At 34.8% G+C, this 27843-nt stretch overlaps 1 protein-coding gene across 14 annotated transcripts in view; it reads left to right on the top strand.

Annotated features, from left to right (window-relative positions):
* Positions 1-27843, top strand: part of PUM2 (pumilio RNA binding family member 2) — a 91258-nt gene that overhangs the window by 17232 nt on the left and 46183 nt on the right. For 12 of the 14 annotated variants that reach the window (XM_045549103.1, XM_045549097.1, XM_045549092.1 and 9 more), the window contains 8 exons: positions 958-1026; positions 8985-9093; positions 12174-12361; positions 12943-13112; positions 16040-16310; positions 16552-16645; positions 23672-23797; positions 27186-27328. In XM_045549103.1, the coding sequence (XP_045405059.1) occupies positions 976-1026; positions 8985-9093; positions 12174-12361; positions 12943-13112; positions 16040-16310; positions 16552-16645; positions 23672-23797; positions 27186-27328 (1152 nt within the window). In that variant the 5' untranslated portion in view covers positions 958-975. Of the gene's footprint in view, positions 1-952; positions 1027-1951; positions 2077-8984; positions 9094-12173; positions 12362-12942; positions 13113-16039; positions 16311-16551; positions 16646-23671; positions 23798-27185; positions 27329-27843 lie in introns of those variants that run through there. The other 2 variants (XM_045549100.1, XM_045549096.1) reach the window with 2 other exon arrangements.

The raw sequence follows: 27843 nt of genomic DNA, 5'->3' as shown, positions 1-27843 counted from the left end.
CCTTTGTAAGCCACGTTAGTAGGTTTCATTGAGGAGTCTGAGCTTTATCTTTAAGGGAAGGATTAAAATATGGGAGTTCCATGATCAGAGTACAGGTCAAAAAGATGACTAATTACACTTTGGAGATTAGATTGTGGGATGGGGAGACAGGAAGAGGATTGCAGTGTTTTAGGTAAGAGGTGATGGTGGTTTGAACAACAAGACAGCTGGAAAATGGATCAACTTAAGTGACTTAACAGGTATTGGGTATAAGAAGAAAAGAATTAAAATTAGAAGTAAGGGCGAAAGAAGAGTAAATTTGAAATTTCCTGTGGCACATGGGAGAATGGAAGGAGATAATTGGGAATTTTAAAGAGGAGAGATTTGTGATAAAATGGGAGATTGCTAAATATTGTACTCTGAATACTGTATTCTCAAAGCAGCTTAAGTAAAGTAAATGTTGCTTTCAGGTAGAATTGGATCACCATTTTATTGATAGAGAGTGTATTTTGCTAAATATTCACAGTGAATTTTTTTTCTTTTTATCATTTCACAGGTAGAAATTTTTTTATCATTGCATAAGGCCCACAAATAATGAAATCTTGAGAAATTTTGAAAAATCTTAAGGAATTAGTAATGCAAAATAATTTTATAATAGGAAATACAATATAAAAATATAACTATTTTAGTGCTGAGTTTGCTTCTTTACTTTCTATCTGTTCTTTTGCTTAAGAACCCCTGACTTCATGTTTTTCCACACATTTTTGTATACAGGGTGTCCCACAAGTTGCCATACCTTGAGAAAATGGGAAGTTGTACCCACCTGTGGACAGGGCAAACCTGTCTTCATAGAGAAATCGGTTCTTGTCTATCTCATGTCATGCTAATATTAGTAATAACAGCAGTATAAATCACAAATAGTTGATGCAGTCTGCTTAAAGTTTCTTTCTACTAACTTTTGTTTTTGTTTTTCAACAGGTTTGATCTTTGGATGAAATGAATCATGATTTTCAAGCTCTTGCATTAGAATCTCGGGGAATGGGAGAGGTAAGTATGTATGAATACTAAGAATTTATATCTCACTTTAATTATTTTGAGCCACTGAAACTTTTTAAAACTAAATCTTACTGAAATAGTGGTCATATGCTTCAAACTAAATGGGAGGATTTTAAATCTCAGATTATACAATACTTTAGTTGGAATATTAGCTTTTAACTTTTAGCAGTAGGTAATTTTTAGTATGATTATTTGTGTCTAGGTGATTTGATTGACTTGGTTAGATAATGCCTTATATTTTGATAATGAACTATAATTAGCTTTGCTCGGAAGAAAATGACTTCCTTTATCCTTGTTCTGTTGTTTTATATATGTATGTTGTGTTTGCTTTAGCCACACTTGGTTGTTCACTATTCTCCCTCTAAAAAATCTCTTGTTCACCCAAAGCTGTTTGGTTAATAAACTTCTAATTCTTTACAAGAGTCTACTGAAAAGACCTATCTATTGTCCCATTGCTATCTTCAGTAGAATTAATCAGTTCATTAGACTTCTCCTAGTTCTTTATTTATTATATTGATGTGTACAGTTTGTTTTATATTTGTCTACCCTGTAAATTGCTAGCTTTGAATGCCTAGCACAGTTAGGTACTTTACATGTTTGAATGGATTTTATTGTTCCTGTTATTCTATGTTTTTCTTTGGGGTACCCAATTTAACCTCACCATTACATATTTCAAGGCACCAAAAATACTTAGCTTCCCATATAGCTAACGAATATTTAGAGAACTTTATGAAGACTCTTGTGGTCACATCTATATTTTGTCATGTTCTATACTACTAACATAGACTTTGATAATAGAAAATAAGAGTGAACAGACCTAAGACGTGTAATTAACTGCTTGCTCCTGGAGATTATTTTACTTTGGTAGATTAGAGACCTTCATGAGACTCACTCCATCCAATGCTGTGCTCTTCAGATGCAGAAAAAGAGTCCAGTCACTCCTTTGGGCCACAAGAGGGCACCCTGCAGCTAGCTAACCCTCCCCTTCTTCAGAACAGCGTTTTCCAAAGAGTTTGTCATTTTCAGAGGACTGATTTAAGGGTGAGTTAAGGTGCTTAAGCTTAAGTATTGCCAAAATAAACTTGTTAGTTCAGTGCATAAGGTAAAATTCTGGGCCCCAAGAAAAATTTGAGAGGAGTAATTTTTTTGTTAAAGAAAAAAAACGTAGCTTCATTACAGTGCAGTGTCTGCTTAGGCATTATTTATGCTGTGGGGGAATAAAAAGGCAGTTGAAAAGGGCTTTTGTTCTTTCCCTGCCACTTGTTTTCTTTGGTGTTTAGGAAGCAGAATAACATAATCTTAAAAGCAGATTTGAACAGTGTTTCAGCTTTCTAGTTTGTGAACTTGTTGATTTTTTTAAGAGCAGGTAGAGTTATACACCCCTACATTAATTCTAGTTAGACTCCTTATACTTTACTTCTTAGGTGTATATTGTGTATATGTTTATAAATTGGCTTATTTTTTCCGTTTGTAAATAATATTTGATAAATCCAAAGGATATCTTTAAAAAAAATGTCATGAGCAGAAACGTAGTTGAAAGAGTTTAGTTATTTGGGGGTGGAGGAAGGGTATCTGAGGTTTTTGATAAAGAGGAGCTAGGTTGAATAGCATGTTAAATGAAATAAGCTAAAATCCAGGCTTTCTTAATGGACAGGTCAGATACAGAGTAAAAGTGACTAGAATTTAGACTACCTGGTGGATGGCAGAAGGTCAATGTATCTGACCTTCATCCAGTAAAAATTTATTTTTAAATAAGCTGTCTTCACTAATTAAGTTTTTTTCTTAACAGTTTACCAACTAATACTGTTAAATCTAAGAGATAGCTAAGAAACCTACTCAGATTTCTGTCTCTGGGTTCTCTCTCCCACAAGCCTTTCTATCTTTCCTCATCTCACAGGCAGCAGGGAACCTTCTGGGATTTCCTTCTTTGCCTGTCTCTCTCTCACCAGTCTTCTCCTCCTTTCCTGACAGGTGAGGTTTTGGTTTTTGTTTTATCCCAGAATTCTTTCATTGGAATAAATTTAAAAAAGGCTTGAGTTTTCTGGCTCTCGAGTTTTCTAAAAATGTTTTTTTTTATGCAAACTTTTTAAAAATAGATTGTCCAATTCTTGATTTTCTGTAAAAAATAGTTTTTGCTTATTGTGTCTTAAGTGTTGTAAATCTCTAGTGTACAAAGCATTGCATTTGCATATAGGACTAATTTCAAATGTATTATGTTTTGTAGATCATGATAGCTTTACTGAGCCATCATCAGAAGGGCAGTCTCTTCTGGTTGTTTGTCCAAAAATAAGGACAGATTTGTATTCATCTATTCATAAATTCACCCTTTCTGTTTTTTCCCTATAGCATATTTTTGTCAGAAGACCTACTGGCAGCATTATGTCATGTGGCTTAAAGAGCAAAGCTAATCCGCCCGAGACTGAACTCAGCTTCATTAGTATAGTGTTTTAATCAAATACACTGCAGAGGCACATCCCTATTATCTTCTTTAGATTGTTGAGGTATATATAACTGGGTTCCTGTTTATTTTTTAAATAACAGGAAAGAGGATTCTGCCTGAAATTCTTTGGGGGAATGCAGTTTAACTTTAAATCACTGAGTTAATGTGTTTTATTTTGAGAGGATTTTTATAGGATAGTATGATAAATAATGCCATCTTTTTTCTGACACAATATTTAAAGAAAATGTTATAGAAAATTTTTGTACTAAGATTCCACATGGTGTGATGAAGTGGAAAACAGAGGAATAAGGAGACTTCTGTTTTCTCTCAGATCTCTCACTAGTATTATGACTTTGAGTAAGACTGACTATTTTAAAAATAGTAGTAAGAATAACCTTTTGTATGAATCACCACTCTCAAATGCTCTAGCTTTGATGTGAACTGTTAGGGATAACTGGAGTGGAAACTTGCCATTTCAGATAATATTTAAATAGCTGATCATAGTTTGTCTGCATAATCCCTATCTTAATAAGTCTGTCTTAAACTTTACCTACTATAATTGGAAGAATATCATGATAATATCTTAAATTGGTTTGTTTGTTTTTTTTATTTTTTTTGAGACAGAGTCTCACTCTGTTGCCTGGACTAGAGTGCCATGGCGTCAGCCTAGCTCACAGCAAACTCAAACTCCTAGGCTCGAGCAATCCTCCTGCCTCAGCCTTCCAAGTAGCTGGGACTACACGCATGCGCCACCATGCCTGGCTACTTTTTTCTATATATTTTTAGTTGTCCAGCTAATTTCTTTCTGTTTTTTTTTAGTAGAGACAGGGTCTCGCTCTTGCTCAGGCTGGTCTCAAACTCCTGAGCTCAAACGATCTTCCTGCCTCAGCCTTGCAGAGTGCTAGAAGTACAGGCATGAGCCCCCGTGCCCAGCCTGGTTTTTTTTTTATTATACCTAGTGGTGGATACTGGACAATTTTAGAAATATTGATGAGTTAAACTAATTGAGAAGAACTGTCTTCTGTGATAGTTAAGTGTAAAGAGAAGGACCTCAGAGTTATTATATATGGGTTCAAATCCCATTGCTACCATTTATCAGTTGTATATGGAACTTTAGACAGTTTAACCTCTGGCTCTGTTTCCTTATGCGGAATGTTACTATGTTAGGCAAGTGTTATCCCTAAGTCATGGGGTTTCATCATCCCCCTGGAATATTAAAAACTGACTCAAGAAAAAGAAAAAGGCAAATAGCTATAGACAAAATCTTTATAGTGAATAATAATTCTTTGAAATAATCAGCCAGTTAAATGTGAGCCAGTGTGTAAACTCGTGTTTTATAATAAAGAATTCATACTTTTGGTAGTCAAAGTATCTCATATTTATGTGTTTGCCATGTGCTAGATGCTGTGCTTAGCAGTACTTATGTTATTTCATTCTAGTATCATAATAATTCTTATGACAGGACCTTTATTATTATCTTTCCTTTACAGATGGGAAAACTGGAGCTCAGAAAGGTTAAAAAACCAGCCCAGAGCCACACAATAGTGCTTGAACAGCAGTTTGAACTCATGAGTGTCTTGACTATTTATAATACTACTTCCTGTTGGAAGTGATAGCATTTAATAATGTTTGCTGGTGATACTAAGTGTTATTGGGAATGGAGAAGATTTGGGGAAGTGGTATGAGTTGAAAAAATAAAAAGTATTAATATCTTTTATTAACAAAAAAGATTAAAACCTGGAAAAGCACCATTCTTGGGTTCTAGGAAATTACCTTGTATTTTTTGTTTTCTCCACAACTTAGTTTTTAGCATTTATTCTTGTTTTTTATGAACTTGAATTGTAAGTAGAGTGACCTTATATCCTGATTTGCCCAGGACCATCCAGATATTTATGTGTTATAGTATAATTCTAATAGCATCCCCTTTCTCAAACTGTCCCAGTTTGGATTATAAGTTATATGAACACCTTAATTTAAAACATCATAATGTAGACATTTAGCTTTTAAATCCTTTTGTCTTTGGATTATGTTAATTTGCTTGGTTTGGAGATTTTATATAATTTGTATTAGAAAAATCTGAAATATAAGTATACCTTGTGTAAAGCCGGAACCAGGAATTTCGTTGATTGATTGGTTTTTGATGCAGTATGCTAGGGTGCTGATGGATTTCTTTGGAGATGGAGAGGGCAAGCGGGCAAGCCACAGATACTTTTTTTTTTTTCTTTTGTTTCTTCTTCTTTTTTAAATTTCTTTTATTTTTTTATTTTTTTACTATTCGCTTTCTCTTTCTCAACAACTCAATTTGAGTACTGACCCAGAAACTTTTTGAAGGAAAGGACATTGTATATTCACTTAGTCGTATCCAGGTTAAAAGGATAGAAGAGTAGGTTGACAAGAAACTCTGAGTTGCCTAATCTTGGTTTAGAGCTTTTGAGAGTTAGGGAACTAATTAATATGAAGTGGTATTGTATAACATAGTTTACAGATCTGTAAGGTTTCTTAGCCTTGTTTTCTGTTGTAATATACTTCCCTATTTCTTTTACAGTAAAAGAGTCTCCAGGGGCAAATCTCTGTTTTTATTGCCGTTCTAATCAGTGCATTATTGAACCTTTTCTTTTCTGATTCTTCTTTATTCTATCCTGAGTTGTTGTCTTACCGTATATTTACTCCATTTTAATCTATTCTTGGTCACCAGCTAGTAGTTTCTCTAAAAGTATTTGAATCAGTGTCTAAACTGTCACAGAAAACAGTTTCTAGAATGTTGGTGAAGGCTTTGGTAGAAGTATTAATTTTAACTACTAAATTGTTTTTCTGTGCACGAAAACTTAAAAATGTTTGCAAAATGGAAAGATAGTGTAGTGCTTGGCAGAGTAGGCATGCTTGATAAGTGGTTGACAGATTTTTTTCCCCCTAGCTATGCAATTTTCATTTTAAAGCAGTTGTCAATGAAGGCATTCACAGAATCTTATCCCAGAAGACTCTGGAACAGGATCCTAAAAGAAGTTCTGTTATTTCTACTACCTCAGAAGATTAGCCTGTTTTAGCACTTCTGGGTTTTGATAAATGCTTCTGTTGGTTATAACTTTTAGATTCCTTACTTGTTCTCTTATTTTGAAACTGAGATTTTTCTTTGTGAAGTATGGGATAAAAGCATTTCTTTATTCTTTTAGGAATTATTTCCATCTTGAAATGGCTTATTTTTAAGGGATTAACTTGTTTTACTATGAATAAACGTTCAGTTATTTAAATATATCAAGTATGATGCTTTAATATCAGTATTAGCTTTATGTTTTGCTTTAATATTTACATGAATCTTATGGTGAGATTTTTTAAATTGAAGGAATGGAGGAGGTGTTCATGTACCACAATCTTTGTTATAGCAAATTATTGTCTAAAATGGCTATACTTTATAAATACAAATTATTTACAGTCCAGGAAGATCTTAATATGAAAAAACTTCTTGTTTTAAATAGTTTCTTTTAAAATTAGGAATATTTTGTTTAGCAAAAGATCTAAGTTAAGAGTATGCCCAAATTGAATTTTCCTCCCTCCCTTCAAAGCTGCTGCTTTTTTGTTGTGTTTTTGTTTTCCCATTTTGGCCAGTAGCACTACCGTTTACCTTGTTACCCACGTTTTGAAAGTTTTATCTTTTTTACCCACCGTCCCCACCGTTTGTGTTCAGATCCTTTGACTCTCAAATCTGTTATACTTTCTCACTTCTTTCTGCGAATACCCTCTTTCAGTTCTTGCTGTCTTGGCCCTCTTGTAATTCTTCTAAACTGGACTCCTTGCCCCTTTCTCTTGGTTACAATTTACAACTTGAGTTGTTTTCTAAAACATAAGGTGACTCTTGCTAACTTCTCTTGATTCCCCATTGTTTCAATATGATATCCAGGTTCCTTATCATGTCTTTAAGGGACCTCATAATCTGACCTGGTTGACTTTACCACCATCAATCTTTGGCCTCCCCAATATTTGTTCCTCCATCTCATACCCTGTACTATACACTGTACATTTTCTCAAGTTTTTGCCTTTGCTCATGCTTTACTGTATCTTACACACAATCTTATTTCTTAATCTTATCTCTTACACCGATAATCTTATCTCTCAATTTAGTAATTCAGGTGTTACTAAGTTAAACATTTTATTATAGTTTATATGTTTGCGGGCTCTCTAAAGATGAGGTCAGGCCGGGCGCGGTGGCTCACGCCTGTAATCCTAGCACTCTGGGAGGCTGAGGCGGGTGGATCGCTCAAGGTCAGGAGTTCGAGACCAGCCTGAGCAAGAGCGAGACCCTGTCTCTGCTAAAAATAGAAAGAAATTATCTGGCCAACTAAAAAATATATATAGAAAAAATTAGCCAGGCATGGTGGCGCATGCGTGTAGTCCCAGCTACTCGGGAGGCTGAGACAGTAGGATTGCTTAAGCCCAGGAGTTTGAGGTTGGCTGTGAGCTAAGCTGATGCCATGGCACTCACTCTAGCCCGGGCAACAGAGCGAGACTCTGTCTCAAAAAAGAAAAAAAAAAAAGAAAGAAAGAAAGATGAGGTCACTATGCCCTTAAAGAGGCAAACACAGGTAATTTAGTATAGTAAATAGAGTAATAGAAGTATATACAGATTTGATTGTCAACACTGAAAGAGTGGTCATCTAATTGTGGGCTGAGAGGGATGAGTATCTTATGAGTGCTTCTTTAAAATGCTAAGTGCACATCTCCGAAAACTGATCTGTTCTTCTCAAATATATCCTAAGTCCTCCTCCTCTGGGTGACAGGGATGGTAGAAAGGAGAGACCTAGATGAATATTAAAGAATTATTAAAAATTGCCCAAATACACGTTTTGAGTAATCAGTGAATGGTTGTATCAACATATTTTTATGTGCTGTGTATGTCGCAAGATAGGACAAAGCATAGCACTTTGAGATTGCTGAAGATTGTGGGCCTTTTCTATGCATATTTTCTACTATCCATGGTTTCTTGATATGGCATTTACATATTGATAGCATTCAGGAGCTAGTAAGAGTTGTAAAGTTCACTTCCATTGAATAACTGAAGTAAGAAAGAAAAAATATTTTCTATCCTGGAAATTATAGGATAAGGAGGTGGTCTAAGGATAGAACTTGGAAGTGAAGAAAAGTGGTAACCATTTGTATGGATGTGTTTATTACGTTAAATGTTCTTGAGGAAGAAATTTAATAAGCCTTTTGAATAAATGCATATATGAAGAGAATAGCATAATAAAATGTTTGAAAAAATGTAGAAAAGTCAGAAGTGGACTTTGGTTAATGTTTAGGTCTAGAATTATTAAGGCCAGTACATAAAAATAAATGAAAAGTTATTTTACTGTTAACAATACAATTTAGAAATAGGTCACTCTGAATTTTCATTAGCTATAAAAACTAACATGTACATATCAGTGATATGTTTGCTATCCCCTGTATATTCATTCTTTGTAATTAGAATAAAATTTAACTGTGATTTTTTTTTTTTTTCCCCCCTGCCCCCAAATAGCTTTTGCCTACCAAAAAGTTTTGGGAACCTGATGATTCAACAAAAGATGGACAAAAAGGCATATTTCTTGGGGATGATGAATGGAGAGAGACTGCATGGGGAACTTCTCGTAAGTTACTGGTGTATGTGTGAGAATTATGAATATACTCAACGCTTTTTTTTAAACAAACCCTGCCCACCCTCAGCAAATACCAAGAGAAAATTTGTAATGTCTTCGAGGATTTTATAAGTCTATGCACATTTTCTTACAGCAGTTAACCCTTGTCTCTCTGGTAGCACATCTGTTGTACTTGATTAGTACACTTAATTTTAGAAGTGTTTGTTACAATAACATTTTATTAAGAAGTTTTTTGGTTTTCGTTTTTTAATTAACTCTGATTATAAAATTCTGAATTCCCATTAAAATAGAGGACATATTAATTTATCCATGGGAATTTTCAGTTGTATTAGACGACAGTGACTGATTTATCTAATTGCAGCTCAGTCTAGCTCTAGACATTTGTTGCACCCAGAAAGGAAGTAAACTGCCTTGATAACGCAGAACTCCCAGACAGGGAGCAGATCTTTGAATGCTTTTTATTTCTTTAAGTATTGGGGAAGAGACTTAGGTCTAAGAAACTGTTAAGGGAAAATTTACTGGTGTATAAGGAGTATAATTTGCAGAAATGACAATATTTATTGTCATAAAGAACGTCGTTACATTCTTAAGATAGCATATCATTTTACTGATTATGTTTTTAAATGATTATGATTTATAAAATCTGAGAGGTGTACAGATAGAATATCAACATGTATTTTACAAGTAAGTTTTCTCTTTTTATTACTGAGTTTAACGCTTCTTGCTTAAACTGTGCAGAATGACCAAAGTAATATGAAAACAAATTTCTGGATGGTAATTACCAATTAACATTGTATTTAGAGTGTAAATTACCAGGTGTTTCTTTATTCTCCGTATCATTAAAATATGTCGAAAGATCTTAAGCTTCAATAGATTTTTTTTAAATTTGTTGTTGTTAAACTAAAATAATTGCCAAAAAGCTAAAATTCAAGATTAGAAAGTTGTAGAAAATTGTATTTTTTTAAAAATACTCATACTAGGATGAAAACTTTGGTAACAGATAATTTAGACTAAAATTTTCTTAAAATGTTAGAAATTTTGAGTTCAACCACTACATAATATGCCAGCTTGGAGAATACAAACATAAATGAGATATGATCCTTGCCCTCAAGGAATTTTTTTTTCTGAATTAGAATTAATCAATATTAGACTAGACTCCTAATTTAAAATATTCAGTGATTTGGACTGGATATATTTTCCCCACAGATGACACATTCTTTGCCAAGAGTACATGTGCTTGATAACTTGATTGATGGATCTGTTTTTTTTGGTTTTTTTTTTTTTTTTGAGACAGAGTCTTGCTCTGTTGCCCAGGCTAGAGTGAGTGCCGAGGTGTCAGCCTAGCTCACAGCAACCTCAAACTCCTGGGCTCAAGCAATCCTCCTGCCTCAGCCTCCCGAGTAGCTGGGACTACAGGCATGCGCCACCATGCCCGGCTAATTTTTTCTATATATATTTTTAGTTGGCCAGATCATTTCTGTCTATTTTTAGTAGAGACAGGGTCTCACTCTTGCTCAGGCTGGTCTCGAGCTCCTGACCTCGAGCGATCCACCTGCCTCGGCCTGCCAGAGTGCTAGGATTCCGCCTAGTGCGCCACCGCACCCGGCCGATGGATCTGTTTTGAAAGTTGAATAGATAATTTCTTTATTTGCCAGCACTAAGTATTTTTTAAAGGTGTTAAAAAGCAAAGCACCTTGAGCACAGAATGGTAATGGGAGGTTATTTTCAAGATGGATGGTAGGGAAAATGCCAAATTTATAATTTTAATTGATTCTTTATACCCCTCCCTCTCCCAACTTAACTTTGAGCTACATAGATAAAATATGAAGATAAATATTAGTCTTTTACCAGAAAACATGAGAAAATTAGAAATGAATGGAATTTCATTTGTTTACCTAACAATTATTGAATGCCAAGCATGTACAAATATGAATAACACGTTCCTTGTTCTAAAGGAATTGTCATTCTAAGAAACGTCGGTTTTTCCATAACTGCAGGAGACTTATATACCATACCCCTCCTCAGTTGAACTGAACTACTTGTGATTGCCAGTTTCATTATGTTCTCCCAGCACTTCTAGGCCTTTGAACACGCAGTTTCTGTAAACTGAAATGCCTCCCGGTACCCCTATTCACCCAGATTTTCTTACTTTAACTTTTTGTCTTTCATATTTAGTTTAAATATTACTTCCTTTGGTAGTCACTCTAAGACTGCTAGGGATTGATGCCCCCATCTTTCTGTTCTTATAGTATCAATACAAATTGAAGCATTTATATTCTATTCTGATTAAACCTGTAGTCTATTTGAGGGCAAAGACCATCTTATTTGTTCTTGGATTCTCTGCGTAGCTCAATGCCTAGCATACGAGAGAGTAAATCAATATTTGAACTACGTAAATGCATGAGTGAATGATTGAATGAAAGGATAGCATGAAATGGAAGTGTTATAATTTAGCTTAACAAAAGTAGCATCATTTCAAAATTACTATAGTTAATAAAATTATGCCCCTATGATACTTCATCCTAGGTAGGTTAAGGGCTAGACAGACTTAAATTCTGTTGTATTAGTGATTTTTTTCAAACTCATTCATTTGTCTTTATAGTGTTAAAGCCATGTGTTATGATCTCTCCAGCCCATAAACTGTGAGCTTGAGAAGTGGTTCTGCCAATTTGGAAGAAGTTATTTTTATTCTTCTAGATTTTATCCCTAAAGGTTTTTGTCATTAATTGTTATGTTGTGAATCACCAAAAGATGGTTAACTTTAATATGATTCTTACAAGCAACTGAGCCTTCAGGTTAATGTTTCTGCCTTCGTTGACCTTTTTAGTTTGACTGCTCTTTACAAAGATTTTTACCTGTTTATTACCAAATGGCTCTTTCCTTCTGTGTTTTCAAGAGATGTGCTCCAGCCAGTGAGTCTCAACAGAATGAAGAGCTTTCTATAAAAATTAGTAATAATATTCAAAATAAAACAATATGCTAATTTTTTATACTGTGTATATTAATTTGTGTAACTACATTTTGTTTCATGAAATGTACAAATGTATAATTACATCCTTTGTTCCAAACAGACCATTCAATGTCCCAGCCTATTATGGTACAGAGAAGATCTGGACAGGGTTTTCATGGAAACAGTGAAGTAAATGCAATACTGTCTCCGCGATCAGAAAGTGGAGGCCTCGGTGTGAGCATGGTAGAATATGTATTAAGTTCTTCTCCTGCTGATAAATTGGATTCTCGATTTAGGAAGGGAACTTTTGTAAGTATTTTGAATAAAGAAATATTTAATACTTGCTTGATAGTTATTTGGTTTTATTTTAAGTCAGATTGTCCCCCTCACTCCTTCCTAGAGCTAAAGGAAATTTTATATCTATCTGCGCTCTTGTTTTCGTCACTTGGCCACTTCTTGAAATACACGGAATGATAGAACTATTAGAACTATTTATGATCTTAACCATGTTACAAAAATTAAGCCATATTAATTTTTAAAGATAATTTGTAAAATTAAAATTGCTTACTCCTGGTAGTGCTTGATGAGAAAATAACTAAACAAAATTGTATATGCATTAAACTAAACAGAATATTAATCTAGTTTGTGGTGTTAACTGCTTTTTCAGCACCGCTATAGTTAAGGTTGCCTTAGCCCTTCTGTTATAAATCACTAGTTTGTACTCAAATTTTTTGCTTTTGATAAATTAGTTGACTACAAAATTAAAATAAGATTCAATGCTTTTATTGTTTAACATGCACTGTAGTGTAGTTTTAGGTCACCTTATGGTGCCTTTTTTTTGTTTTGTTTTCTATTAACTATTCAGAATCAAACAGATTCTTTTTCCTCAGGGCACTAGAGATGCTGAAACAGATGGACCTGAGAAAGGAGATCAAAAAGGCAAGGCTTCTCCATTTGAGGAGGACCAAAACAGAGATCTTAAACAAGGCGATGATGATGATTCTAAAATAAATGGCAGAGGTTTGCCAAATGGAATGGATGCCGATTGCAAAGATTTTAAGTAAGATTTTAACTTTCTAAAGAAGAATAGCATATCTCTGCAGGGATTATTACTATTAGTTGATGTGACTCACTTAGACATTTTTCCAGTTTAGGTTTATTTCCTTTGTGCCTTGTGATAATCTAGACAAATAATTTTTTTAAAAGAAAGATTAGTGATTGAGCCATTTTTAAAATAATCTTCAAAACTGTTTCTAAAACAGTACATGCTGTTGAAAGAGTAATATTAGAAGCTGCTGTTGCTTTTCTGCTAATATGGTAGTCTAAATTTAAACTTTCCTCTCTGCTCTAATTTAGTGGAGGTTTAATCTGATTTTTTTTTCCTCCTTGGGGTTGCTTTTGAGCACCTTTCAGTGGAGTTTTCCTCTTCCTTCTATCCCTATATTTATTCCCTGCCTTCCAGTTAGCTTTAATTTTAGAAATGAGATAAAATTAGCTTAAGGTGCAGTGACCTGTCTTATGAGTTTATGCTAATTCCTGATATTGTTCCTGCATATAGGAAATGGGGAACATGTTAAGAGACTTCAAAAAAACTAGCTTCAAACTGAGAATTCTTTCAGTTATAGCTTTTCAGTTGTGTTTTTTTGGCAGTTAAGTAAGAATTTTCTTTTAGTTTTTGATCTTAGATTAGACAGTGTTTATTTATCTACATATTAGGGAGTTGTTTCTTTATATTGATTTCCTGTACTTTTTATTTCAATAGTGAGATGCTTTGGAGCCTATACCTGAAAATGAGCTTTTTCTTTGAGGTCTTGTGAACCATGGAATCTTAGATAAAAGAATATAGGTACATGGTGGGGGGTACAATTTTACATTTATTGCTTTTAACTATTAAAAGCAGAGTAACAATGCTTCTTAAAAACAGAGCCATTTCTATCTGTTCTGAGTGCAAAAAGCATCCAAAACCAGTAAACCTCTTTTGATAAGGAATAAGTTTAATGTTAATCAGTTTGTTTTAGAACCTTATCCTGATCTTGCCCTTCTGCTATTACCTACCCTAAGTTTTAGTCAAGAACATGCATTTAAAACTTACTTGTTCATAAACCCTTCAGAGTATACATTTATAATTGAAGTGTTAATACACCATTAACTATAGCAAGAAAATAGCACCACTGATAGCACAATGATTTTTGTTACCTAATATGTCCTCTAGTTTTTGCTATATGTTATTTCCTGTGAAAGGTTATACTTCTCCCCTTAAGATATTAATATGAACTTAATGTCTATTAGCATTCTAATTTTATTTCATTAAGTTTTAGATACATGTTTAAAACTATTAATTAGATACGGTATTAGTTACTACTTGACAATGTAAAAACATTTCAACAGAACAGCTGAAGCCATATGGTCACTGTGCCAGCACATCATTAATAATGTACATTAACTGGTACATCATCCATATATACATTACTGGAGTAGAATGGAAACGTATGAAAGAACTGTGGGGGCTTTCTTTTTTTTGTTTTTTTGTTTTTTAAATTGGCTGATTTCAAAGAAGATAATTTCGGTGTTATTATTTCTTCTTATATGTGCTGAATGAAAAATGAATCCTTGGAATGTTCATGTGCAAAATTGGGTGTAGCTAAAGGGAAAAGAAGTTTGAAATCTTCTAATCTTGCAAGGACAGTGGTTTTTGTTTTGTTTTGTTTTGTTTTTTAATAAAATGTAAGTTAAATAATCTGGGGAACAAGTCTTAAAATCTGGGAATTGCTTTATAAACTAGTCTGTACATGTTAGCAGATTTTTCCAATGTGGAGCACCGAAGTTGGGGACAGAATAGATGTAACCACTGGCATTAAATGCCAGATAAAACAGTTAATGCCATTTACTTAATGTACTTATGATTGAATATACTATAAATGCATGGTTACTCTGAACAATAAATGAGTTCTTATAAGGGAAAGGAACTTATGTAAATATTTATGTAGAATAAAAGACTTTAGATGAGCATCAGTTATGTCTAGAAACAATGTTTAGACTATGAAGGATGATAATGAAAAGACAATACTTAAAATTCAGTCCAATGCAAATGATTTTCTTGTAGAAGTTAAGGAGGCCATACAGTAGAGAAAGTTTTTGTTTTTTTTTTTAATATAGAATATACCTTTCATGCTGTATGTACTTAATTTTTGATAAATATGTTACATATTTCTTTCTGATGGTTTAAACTGGAACAGTTTGGGATGCGGATGGTCTTTAAGAGTTGTCATAGAGGGCTTTCACAAATTGTTGTTTTGTTCTTATTAGTTGGAACCAGAAGGTCATCTCCTTGGTCTCTTCAATAAGGAAACTGGGGCTTCAAGAATGAAATGATTTGCTCGAAATCTCACTTAAAGGACAAGAGTCAAGAGTAGTTAGCCTTTTATTTTAGTTCAGTGGCCTTTTTTGTTATGTCCCACATTTTACTCCCTTAAGTGATGAAGACCATAATGATCTCTTATGGCCAGGTTTTTTCCTTAAATATTATTAAACAAGATGTTATGGCAAAATTATGTGCTGGTGGGCAGCATAGCAGTATGGTGGGTTAAGTTTTGGTATTGAGCTTTCAAACTATATTTACTACTTAATAATCTGCTTTTCCTACTTAACTGTTAATTTTGTCTGTGGTTTGAGACAGGTTTCTAGTAGTATAAACCTAAGTTGTGATATTGGCCAATTTTCTTATCTGTAAATTTGAGTTAAGTCTTTATGCTATTCAAATTGAGTATAATCATTGATAATATTTTTTAAATACCTTCAAACTATGACAGTTTTTAAGATGAAAGTTATATTAAATAGAACAAAATGTGATAAAGTGGCATGGTTAGTGAGCCAGAATGCCTTATTTACTGTATTTATCACCATTTGTTTTCATGATTTTTCTACTTACCTGTTTTATCTTTTGACTTGTTACTTTTACTCATAATCTTTTCTATTTTCTTCATGTAGTCGTACTCCTGGAAGTCGACAAGCCTCTCCAACTGAAGTAGTTGAGCGCCTGGGCCCCAATACTAATCCCCCAGAAGGATTGGGGCCTCTTCCTAATCCTACAGCTAATAAAACAATTGTTGAAGAATTTTCAAATCCTGAAACTCAGAATCTGGATGCCATGGAACAAGTTGGTCTGGATTCCTTACAGTTTGACTATCCTGGTAATCAGGTACCAATGGACTCTTCAGGAGCTACTGTAGGCCTTTTTGACTACAATTCTCAACAGCAGGTGAAGCATGCTCTTTCTTTAAGAAGTTCCTCTTAACTATATACTGGTGTAGCCTGAAGTGCTATGAGACTTTTGACATGAATGATAAGGGCTCTTGTACACTTAATGTTTTATTGATTAAAATGTCCTGGTGATAGTTGAGAATGTGCTTCAAATAAGTGTTTAAAACAATATCAAAGCTTTCTAATTAGAAATGATATGTTTTGACACTAATCTTTGTATTAAATATTTTCCCTAATAGCTCTTTCAGAGGACTAATGCACTAACAGTTCAGCAATTAACTGCAGCTCAGCAGCAGCAGTATGCATTAGCAGCAGCCCAGCAGCCACATATAGGTGAGTCTTCATAAGTTCCCATTTTGACTAGAGTTAAAGACTGTAAGAAAAATCTTGTTTTTAGAAAAAAATCTTGTGTTTAGAATGTTTCATTTTTTCATTTGCTGATTGGTGATATTTTGTTACTTTTTAAAATACCTTATTGATATCATAGAGTAATAGATTGTATTGCAAGAGTACTAATTAGGGAAGAATTATTTCTCAGTATTACTTGCATCACTGGTTAAATAAAATCTATAACTTGATAAAAGTTGTCAGTGCTCCAAGATTTTTCCCAACGTGAAGTCGAGAGTCAAACACCTAGAAATTCAAATGTAGTTATTTGTGTCCATTATCAAATCAGAATGTTCATTTAAAAATTGTTTTGAAATAGGAATCCCAAGAAAATTTCTTAAAAATATTTTCGTCCTACGTTATTTGGTCTTTGACCTTTAGTCTTTACTGTGAAATGTAATGTGAGTTTTTACTGCTGTTGAGGTATTCTTATTTTTGCTTATTGCGCCCCCCTGCGCCCAGTATAAATTTTTACTGGTTGTTAATACAGATCAGTCTTGCTGGTAGCCATTTCGTGATTAGTTTTTATTAGTTTTTTCCCCCTCCCACCTGTTTTCCTGACCCTTCCGTTAGTAGAATATGGAATAAAATAAGTTGAATACAACAAGTTTTTATTTTGAAATAATTATAGATTCACGTGAAGTTGCAAAAGAGTACAGAGAGATTCCCCGTATTGTTTACCCAGTTTCCCGTAATGGCTACATCTTAAATAATTATAGTATTAACACAATATCAGGAACAGTATTACGACATTGATGACGATATATATAGTTTTGTATCATTTTATCACATGTAGATTTGTGTAAGCATTTTTGTGCCTATCTGATTTTGGCTAAACTTAATTCCTGGTTAGAAATAGTTCGTGAATACTCAACATCAGAGTTGGGGAGGAGGGGGAGGATATACTAAGTTGGTTCTCTTCCCTTAACTTTGTATTACTTTGTATCAGTGACGTAAGGCTTCTTAGGTCCCAGATTTTATTTTTGGTTTTAATCAAAGATGTCTACATTTATAAATGACTTCTAACAGCAGCATGCACTCTTGCCCTGGTTCTTTCCTCCTTCTCCCCAATTCCCTTTATCACTGTACTTTTTCCATCCATCATCTCATTGTTAGAAATGTACTGATTGCTCTCTATTCATGGGTCAGTACAAATTTTTATTTCTTGAGACTTTATGCGTATTTTAGTATTTTATAGGATAATACACCTATTACTCCTCTTTTTTTTTTTTTTTTTTTTTTGAGGTTTGCTTTTTCTCCCCCAACGCCCAACTATGTGAACTACGGGGATTAGTTAATTTTTCATATGAACTTTCATATGAATCAGTTTATCTACTTCCAAAAGATTGGGTTACGTTTTGTAATTTACTTAGGGAACACTGAATCTTTATGACATTAATTAAGTATTCTCATCCAAGGCATAATATGTCTTTACTTTTGTTTAGGTCTACTTTAGTGTCATTTATGAGTACTTTAAAGTTTTTCTCATTAAGTTTCCATATTTCTTGATAAGCTTATTTTATGTATTTTATGTTTTGTTATTGAAAATGGCCTCCTTATCTTTTGTTATAGCTGGTTTTTCTTTATTTTGAGACAGAGTCTCACTCTGTTGCCCGGACTAGAGTTCTGTGGCGTCTGCCCAGCTCACAGCAACCTCAAACTCCTGGGCTCAAGCAATCCTACTGCCTCAGCCTCCTGAGTAGCTAGGACTACAGGCATGCGCCATGTGCCCGGCTAATTTTTTTTCCATTTATTTTTAGCTGTCCAGATAGTTTGTTTCTATTTTTAGTAGAGACGGGGTCTCGCTCTTGCTCAGGCTGGTCTCGAACTCCTGACTTTGAGCAATCCTCCTGCCTCGGTCTTTCAGAGTGCTAGGATTACAGGCGTGAGCCCCCGCGCCAAGCCAAAATCAGTTCTTTAATCCAAGTTTGCCCAGTCATCTGTTAGTTTAGTTGGCCAGTAGTTCATTTACAGTAGCACTATACAATAGAAATACAATATATACCACATAATATTATTTAATAGGCATTTTTTAAAAATAAGAAATAGGTGAAATTAACTTGAATAGTATTTAACTGATACTCAAAATATCATTTCAAAATGTAATCAATATAAAACCTGCTAATGAGAATTTCACATTCTTTTCTTCATATTAAGTCTTTGAAATCAGATGTACATTTTTCTACTTGTGGCTAGTCCGACTTGAGATCAGCTATAAGTAGGAATGCACAGTGGCTGTATGTGGCTAGTAATTACCATATTGGTTAGTGCAGCTCCAGAAGATTTCTGTTAAGTGGGGTTGACAAATTCTTTCTATAAAGGGCCAGATAGTGAATATTTTAAGCTTTGTAGGCTATATGGTTGCATTGACAGTCAGCTCTGCTGTTACAGCATGACAGTGGTCATCAATGATATGTGTATAAATGTATATTTCTGTGGTCCAACACAGCTTTTCATATGGATACTGAAATTTGAATTTCATACAATTTCCATGTATCACGAATTACTTTTTTAACCATTTAAAAATGTTAAAATTGTTCTTAACTAGTTCATACAAAAATAGGTACAGGCTAGACTTGGCCCATGAGCTGGACCAGAAAGAGATAATAGATGCCATAGAACGAAAAAATGACAGGATTGTGTAGGTGGTTTGGGAATGTTTGCAGTACAAGAAATTGAGGAAAAAATCCGTAGGAATAAATTGGGAATAAAGCCATGTGACCCGCAGAGGGCTAGAAGAGGAATAAACAAACAAAAAGAGGGCCTATATACACTACAAGGATTGGTAATCAATGTAAGGTAAGAGCCCCCAAGCCACTGATAGAAGACTTGATTTGGAGATTTGTGTATTCAAGATAATCGTGAATACCACCTGATGGACGGGTGAGTGCAAGAGAAACTGTCATGTAAGAGAGTGTTTCAGACAGAAATGACAGTACAAACAAGCCCAGCCAGGAAAAACAGTAATATAACAAAGTTTCAAGATGTAGAAATAAGAGAACTTTATATAGAAGCTTAAGAGATAAAGGACTGGCCAGGTGCGGTGGCTCACGCGTGTAATCCTAGCACTCTGGGAGGCCGAGGCAGGTGGATTGCTCAAGGTCAAGAGTTTGAGACCAGCCTCAGCAAGAGCAAGACCCCGTCTCTACTAAAAATAGAAAGAAATTATCTGGCCAACTAAAATATATATATAGAAAAAATTAGCCGGGCATGGTGGCGCATGCTTGTAGTCCCAGCTACTGGGGAGGCAGTAGGATCGCTTAAGCCCAGCAGTTTGAGGTTGCTGTGAGCTAGGCTGACACCACGGCACTCACTCTAGCCCAGGCAACACAGCAAGACTCTGTCTCAGAAAAAAAAAAAGAGAGATAAAGGACTTATGCCATCAGAGATCATTGGAGGTCTTGAGACAACAGTGATGTGGAAATGAACCATTTCAGGATCTTATAAATAAAAGTCATTGAAAAATAGTTGTAAGTGTGCTGCATAATTGACTGGCTAACACCTAGGACTCAATTAACTAGAAAATAGAGAACACTGAAATTACCCATAGTAATCAGGACATGAAAAATATAAAAGAGAAATGAAAAGCTACGGGAGTAGATTAGGGAGTAACTAAAGATGTGCAAGGCATTTGTAAAGTAACTTTCCTTGAAGTCTTTTTTTTTTTTTTTTTTTTTTTTTTTGAGACAGAGTCTCGCTCTGTTGCCCGGGCTAGAGTGAGTGCCGTGGCATCAGCCTGGCTCACAGCAACCTCAGACTCCTGGGCTTAAGCGATCCTACTGCCTCAGCCTCCCGGGTAGCTGGGACTACAGGCATGAGCCACCATGCCCGGCTAATTTTTTTTTTGTATATATATTTTTAGTTGGCCAGATAATTTCTTTCTGTTTTTAGTAGAGACGGGGTCTCACTCTTGCTCAGGCTGGTCTCGAACTCCTGACCTCGAGCAATCCACCCGCCTCGGCCTCCCAGAGCTAGGATTACAGGCGTGAGCCACCGCGCCCGGCTCCTTGAAGTCTTGAATAACACATACTTTTTAAAGAAAACTCAACATTGTAAGGATTTCAGTTCTTCCTAAATTAACGTGTAGATTTAATCTTGGTCAGAATTCCAACAGGTTTTTGTCCTATTTTGTACTTTTTGAAACTTGAAAGTTTGGTATTTGTTTCAGAAAAGTAAAATCAGAAAATTAGTGGAAAACTTGAGGAGGACTTGTTCAACCATCTTTTAAAACAATTACTATTTACAGTGATTAGCCCAGTGATTAGTACCTGGCCTAAAAATAGACAAGTAGACCAGTGAATAGGAAGACTATGAAATAGATTGTTGTGTGCATGCACGCTTGTTTGGGGTAGAGTGGTGGAATGAATTTTAATTGAAATATCAAATCAACGACAAAAGAATGATTATTTGGAAAATAGCTTGGAGATAATTAGTTCTTATTCCTAATGGATTGAAAACTTAAATGAGAAAAACAAAGGCATAGAAGATTAACACATTTTGCCTTGTTGATAGCCAAGGAACCATAAATTAAAACAAAGTAGTTTGTTTTTTTCCTAAAATGTTTTACTTTGCCTGTCAGATTGGCAACTATTTAAAAACTTTGATAATGTCCTATTTTGGTAAGAGTGTGGCTTACATCCTCTTGATAGGAATATAAATTGGTACAATATTCCTGGCAGATAATCTGGAAATATGTGTCAAGAATTTATGTATTTACCCATTTTTTAAGTAAATTTTCATAAAGATATAATAATGCAGAGATCTGTGTAGTTAAAAAGTAATGGCATTATTTATAGCAAAAGATAATGAACCACCCAAATATATATATATATATATATGTATATCACTAGAGTGATTAAATCACATTCCTTCTCTATAGTAGAATACACATTACATAGTCATTAAAAAAATGAGCTAGATATGTATCTGTAGACAGAAATCTATGCTTAAATAATAAGTGGGAAAAGCATGTTAAAATACCATTATAAATTAGAATACAAAATGTATGAGTAATGTGTATTTAAAAATTAAGGAGACAAACCAGTGTGTCAGTAAAGCTTACATGAACACTCACTTTATATACACCAGTTGTATTTGAATTTTTAAAAACAATCTCTTATCATAAAATATTAAAAAATTATATTCTGATTTTTAGACTTTATAGTGGTAATAAGTAGAACATGAATACTAATATGTTATTTTTTATTCTTGTCATAAAGATAATTCATGATAGATGAATCTGATGGGAATCTTAACTTTTAACCTAGGAAATAGTTAAGAATGTAACTCCGAGCAGATGACTTTAAAATGCAAGGATTCTTATTGACGTTTAATTCATACTTCCTTTATAAAAAGCAGATTTTTCAAAATGGCTGTGTTGTATCTAGGAATAAAATCAAGTTTGTTGTGACCTGTATTTTTAAAAATTAAATAGATTATAGAAAAATTGAGTGCAATATAGAGTACAGTGGAACTTCATACGGATAAATTTTTTTCTGTAAGACTTCTTTGTAGCATATATGTATGTGTATGGACACTAGGTTGAAGTAAAATGTATTTCATATTGTGGATCATGGTCAAAAACTTGGAAAGCTCCTATAATAACAGTTTTAAAATATTTTCTGAATTCTGAATTTAAGGCCTAGACTTTAAGAAAAATACTCCTTTAGAATACTTTTTAAAAAAATTGAACCGTTTTTATCTCCTTTAATTTTAAAAACATTTCATTCTTGTTCATGATTTTCTTTCTTTCTTTCTTTCTTTTTTTTTTTTTTTGTGTGTGTGTGTGTGCAGTGATGCAGCTCACTATAGCCTCAAACTCCTGGGCTCTAGCAATCCTGCCACCTCAGACTCCCAATTAGCTGGGACTTACAGGCATGTGCCACCATGCCTGCCTTTTTTTTTTCCCCCCACTTTTGAAGAGACAGGTCTTACTGTGTTGCCCAGGCTAGTCTTGAACTCTTGGCCTCAAGCAGTCCTCCCATTTGGCCTCCCAAAGCACTAGGATTAGAGGCGTGAGCCACTGCACCCAGCCTTGGTTATGATTTTCTTACCTTCCACTTGCCTCAGTTACTTCCCAAAAGAGACAGTCCTAGCAACAAATTTTCAAAGTAATTTTTTCAGTAACTGATTGAAAAGTTTATACAATGATGTCTCAGTACCTGGGAGTTTCTTGTTTCTTTAATGAGTAATGCAAATGTAGTATTTTCAAATCTTGTTTAGACTTTACTAAATCCGGATGGGCATGTGTTAGATTCAGAAGTGGGCTTAAAGTCACTCTCCTTTAAGCTTTTTCTTGTTTCCCTATTGCTGGCAGGGTAAAGTCCAAACTACTTAATATGAGAGGGGAAACTCATTATCCTTCATTTTGGTTTATTTTATCTTCTATCATACCCCATCTTTTCCACCCACCGCTTCCAAAGTTTGTTAGATCTCCCACCACTGTGCCCATAGCACTTGTTATACTGTATTCTAATTGCTAATTTATTTCTCTTTCTCACTAGAGTGCTTTGTGAGGACAGATTGTATCCTCTTTCCTTGCTGTTGAATTCCTGGCTCATAGTATGTCGTAATAAAGATTGAATGAAAAACTATTACTGAACAGCAGTAATTTTAGCTCTAATGTTTATTATGTCTGTTGTGTGCTAGCAGTATATAATCGTTTCATATTCAATATCTAATTCTCACAAAAATCCTATATCATAACTTTCCTCTTATATTTGATTGGCTTACATTTCAGTTTTATAGTTTTGGAAATCTTACATTGTCAACCATGAATCTCCATTTTAATGACCAATCCCATTTCTTAAAAAACTTAGAGTCAATATTACATACCCCAAATTACTGAGCAAAAGTTTGAACTATTATCTGCTTCCCCACTCCACTCCAGATTCAGAGTAGAAATGTTTTTACCTAATGAAGAAAATCATACTTTACATTTTTATTCATTATTTCTCCCCCTTTTAAATATAGCTGGTGTATTCTCAGCAGGCCTTGCTCCAGCTGCATTTGTGCCAAATCCATATATTATTAGTGCTGCTCCTCCAGGGACCGATCCGTATACTGCGGCAGGATTGGCTGCAGCAGCAACATTAGCAGGTAACTTACTGTTCATCCTTGTTGCTTATTATGGATTTAGTTTTAATGTTGGTGTAAGCTTTATTTTTATCTATTTGAGCAATTTGAAATTCCTAGGAGATTCTAAAGGATTATCCAGAATGAACTGAAGTTTCCAGGGAGTTATTTTTCAACTGTAATGCTATAGGGGAAAGTTTAAGCGGTAACTCTTTCCTCCTATACCCTATTGGTTTACATTTCAGTTTTGTAGTTTTAGAAATCTTACATTGTCAACCATGAATCTCCATTTTAATGACCAGTCCCATCACCCACAGAGACATGCAGAGTTACTTCTTAGAAAATAAATTGGAGGTAGGTGGTGTGAATGCCCAGGTCAGGGATAACATAAGATATAAAGACCTTCAGCAATCCTGAGAAAATGCATATCTAAAAAGTTTCTTGAGCAGTGTTCAAATGGTACAAGCAACCTGGGGACAAAAAGTTAGGGTAGAGTTGAAAAAACTTATTAAAAATTGTCAAAGCCTGAAACCATCACTCAAAATCTGAAATAAAAACCAAAGCTGGATTTATTGCTTATTTAAGTAAGCAAAAGTGTGCTGGTCAGGCATGGTCTTACTGAACGAAGCAATATGCTGACTGTAATTAGGGTTTTGGGGAGGAGTTTGTGTTAGGTTGAGTTAGTTACGAGACAGAAATGAGTTAGTCTCAGGTGTGGTTTATGTTGGTTATACAGGCAAGAATTGATTTATGTCAACCTTAGAATTGTGTTCACTGAAATGTGTCTGCTGATGGGGTAACTTTAAAAACTTAAGGCTGTCAGGGATTTTTTGGCTTTCAGGGATATCTTCACTGAGATGATTGTCAGTAATCAGAGAGTTTTAAATCGACTTCTGGTATTTATTATCACAACTATAGACAGGCAGTCTTTTCTGTGGAGTTTAGGGACTTTTATAATTCAAGATCTTGTTTTACAAAGTGGGCAGGAGGAGTTAATTTCAAATTCTTCTTTGGTATCTTAGCTACCAGACCGAAACTAACCTGTCACATTCAGTAGCCTTTGGTGTAGATTTGCGTGTGATTCCATGAAGGTGTGAACTTTTCTGGTGCTATTTACTAGGTGTTAGTATGTAAAGTGCTGACATAGTATACATACAGAGAACCATTAACCTATGGTACTGAAAGGAGCAACTTTAAGTGGTCATTTAGTTCGGGGATAATAAGCTTTCTAGGACCAATGGTATCCAGTAGAGATACAATATGAGCCAGAATATGTAATTTAAAATTTCTAGTAGCCATATTATAAAAGTAAAAACCAGATTAAATTAATTGCAACGATACGTTTGGTTTGCCCCAACATGTAGAAACTATTTCAACATGTAATCGATATTTTTAGAATTATTAATAGATATCTTCCCTTTTTTTCCATGCTAAGTCTTTAAAGCCTGTATATATTAAATAACAGCACGTCTCAATTTGGAGCTGTCTACCTTTTAGTTCATTAGCCACAGGTAGCTTCTGGCTGTGTTGGATAGCGAGGTTCTAGGTAGATGTCAGGTTTGTTTTGCTTTTACAATGTATTCTTTCTTCATAAACTCTTTTTTTTTGAGACAGAGTCTCACTCCATTGCCCGGGCTAGAGTGCCATGGCATCAGCCTAGCTCACAGCAATCTCAAACTCCTGGGCTCAAGGAATACAACTGCCTCAGCCTCCCGAGTAGCTGGGACTACAGGCATGTGCCCCCATGCCTGGCTAATTTTTCTCTATATATACTTTTTTAGCTGTCCATATAATTTCTTTCTATTTTTAGTAGAGACGGGGTCTGGCTCTTGCTCAGGCTGGTCGTGAACTCCTGAGCTCAAACAATCCGCCCGCCTCGGCCTCCCAGAGTGCTGGGATTACAGGTGTGAGCCACCATGCCCAGCCATAAACTCTTTTTAGCACCAATCTTTAGAAATATATTTTGCCTTTAAAGTTTTGAAAGCTCTTTTTTTTCCTCCCCCGCCTTTCTTTTTCCCTTGAGACAGGGTCTCACTCTGTCACCCGAACTCTAGAGTGCAGTGGATCATCATAGGTCACTACAACCTTAGATTCCTGGGGCTCAAGCTATCCTCTTGCCTCAGCCTCCCAAATACCTAGGACTGGTAGTCCTGTACCACCATACCCGGCTAATTTTTCTATTTGTTGTAGGGATGGGGTCTTGCTCTTGCTCATGCTGGTCCTGAACTCATGGCCTCAATCAGTCCTCCTGCCTTGGCCTCCAAAGTGCTAGGATTACAGGTGTGAGCCACCGCACCCAGCCTAATTTAAAAAAAAATTTTTTTTTGTATAGATAGTGTCCTGTAGTGTTGCCCAGGCTGGCCTTAAGTGATCCTCCTGCTTCAGCCTCCCAAAGTTAGAGGCATGAGCTACCACACCTGGCCTAAAGCTTTGATTTTAGTGATTTAGTAAAATATACTGGGCTTTATTTTCTTATAGAACTAGGTGAAACCGATATACAAATTAAGATGTTCTAAACTTTCACTGCTAAGATTTTAGGGCATGTCTGTTGTATCAGGAATCATTTGACATTTTATTCATTGCTTTAATTGTGGGGCTTATTGTTTATTATAATATTTATTCTCAAGGAATCAAATATTATCTTGAATAAAGTAAAATAGAGCAGGAACCATTCATTCAACGTTTTTCTAGTTCTTACCTTTACTTTCCTCTGTTCTTACATTATGTAGTTCTTTATCTTGACTCACTAGTCTCATTTCCCTGACCACATAAACACTGATATCTCATTTGTTTTCATATAATTTTCAGTTGCTTTGTGAGAATTGTGACTAGTGCTGTTTCAAATGTGAAGAATATTTTTAAATTTAAAGTTTACAATTCAAATACTGTTGTAGCAGGCTTCATGCCTGAATGTTCCCTAGTTTTGTGTTATAGATTGTAAAGCAAAAGATTTTTTTTAAAATTGTAATTCATCTGAATAGTCAAAAAGTCCTCTTTATGAGAGAAGTGATGAATTGAGCATAAGAAATCTTAATAGTTTTATGGTATCTAGTATTCCCCGACTATATTACCTGTATTTATCAGTGTCAGATCCATAAATAGGCATTCATTAAATGTTGAATAGATGGTGTTAAATGTCCAGTTACTCCATTGGTGGCCTTGAATTTTGCTCTAAGATCCCTGGTGTCACTCCTGAACACTTTAATAATAATCCATACCTGGATGATGCTTACTCCCTAAAGAATCAGAAAAAATAGAGTATAACACATGTAACTGGGTAGAAGATTATAAGGACATGTTTTGCTCTAAGTCTTATGCCTGTCCCCTTTTATAATCTAATGGTAACCTCATGTAGCTATAAAATCTAGTGACTCTTCTTTTTTGGGGGGGGCGGTTTGGGTGTGGGGTTTAGGTCCAGCGGTGGTTCCACCTCAGTATTATGGTGTTCCATGGGGGGTGTATCCAGCCAATTTATTTCAGCAACAAGCTGCCGCTGCGGCAAACAACACAGCCAATCAGCAGGCAGCATCACAAGCTCAGCCTGGACAGCAACAGGTAGGCCTTTTTTCTTGAAATAGTGTCTTTGAAATTAAATAAATTCTTTGAAATTCTATGAGCTCCTGGTGTTTAAGATTTGTGTCCTTTTTCTCTTTTGTTTCCTCAGTATATAACATGGTACCTGGCATATTGTTGGTTATTTATTGCATGGGATTCCCCCCAATCAGTATTATATGTATTTAGAGATTTGGTGTATGCATTCCCCCATTTCTGTGTTTCTGTTATTTTGCTGTCTTGATGAAATCTCTAGCAATTTTAGAAATTTCTTCTTCATCACTTCTTTAGAAGTATATTAATGTTTCTAAAATAATTGTCCCTTCATTTTTCTCCAAGCATTTAAATTACAATTTTAAATGTTAACTGAATATGTTTTACTAAAGGTTAGGTTTAATTTCTTAAAGAAGGAAGAAAATGTTTGTTATGAATTTTTTAAAAAAAATTTTCAGCCTTTTCCCTCCCTGCCTGCCTTATTTCTCTCTTCCTTTTTTTCCTTTTTTGTTTTGATAGGGTCT

Source organism: Lemur catta, chromosome 4, assembly GCF_020740605.2.
Source record: "Lemur catta isolate mLemCat1 chromosome 4, mLemCat1.pri, whole genome shotgun sequence".
In the NCBI taxonomy this organism is placed as follows: domain Eukaryota; kingdom Metazoa; phylum Chordata; class Mammalia; order Primates; family Lemuridae; genus Lemur; species Lemur catta.
Note: the sequence above shows the minus strand (reverse complement) of the source record. Positions and strands in the feature narration are given on the sequence as shown.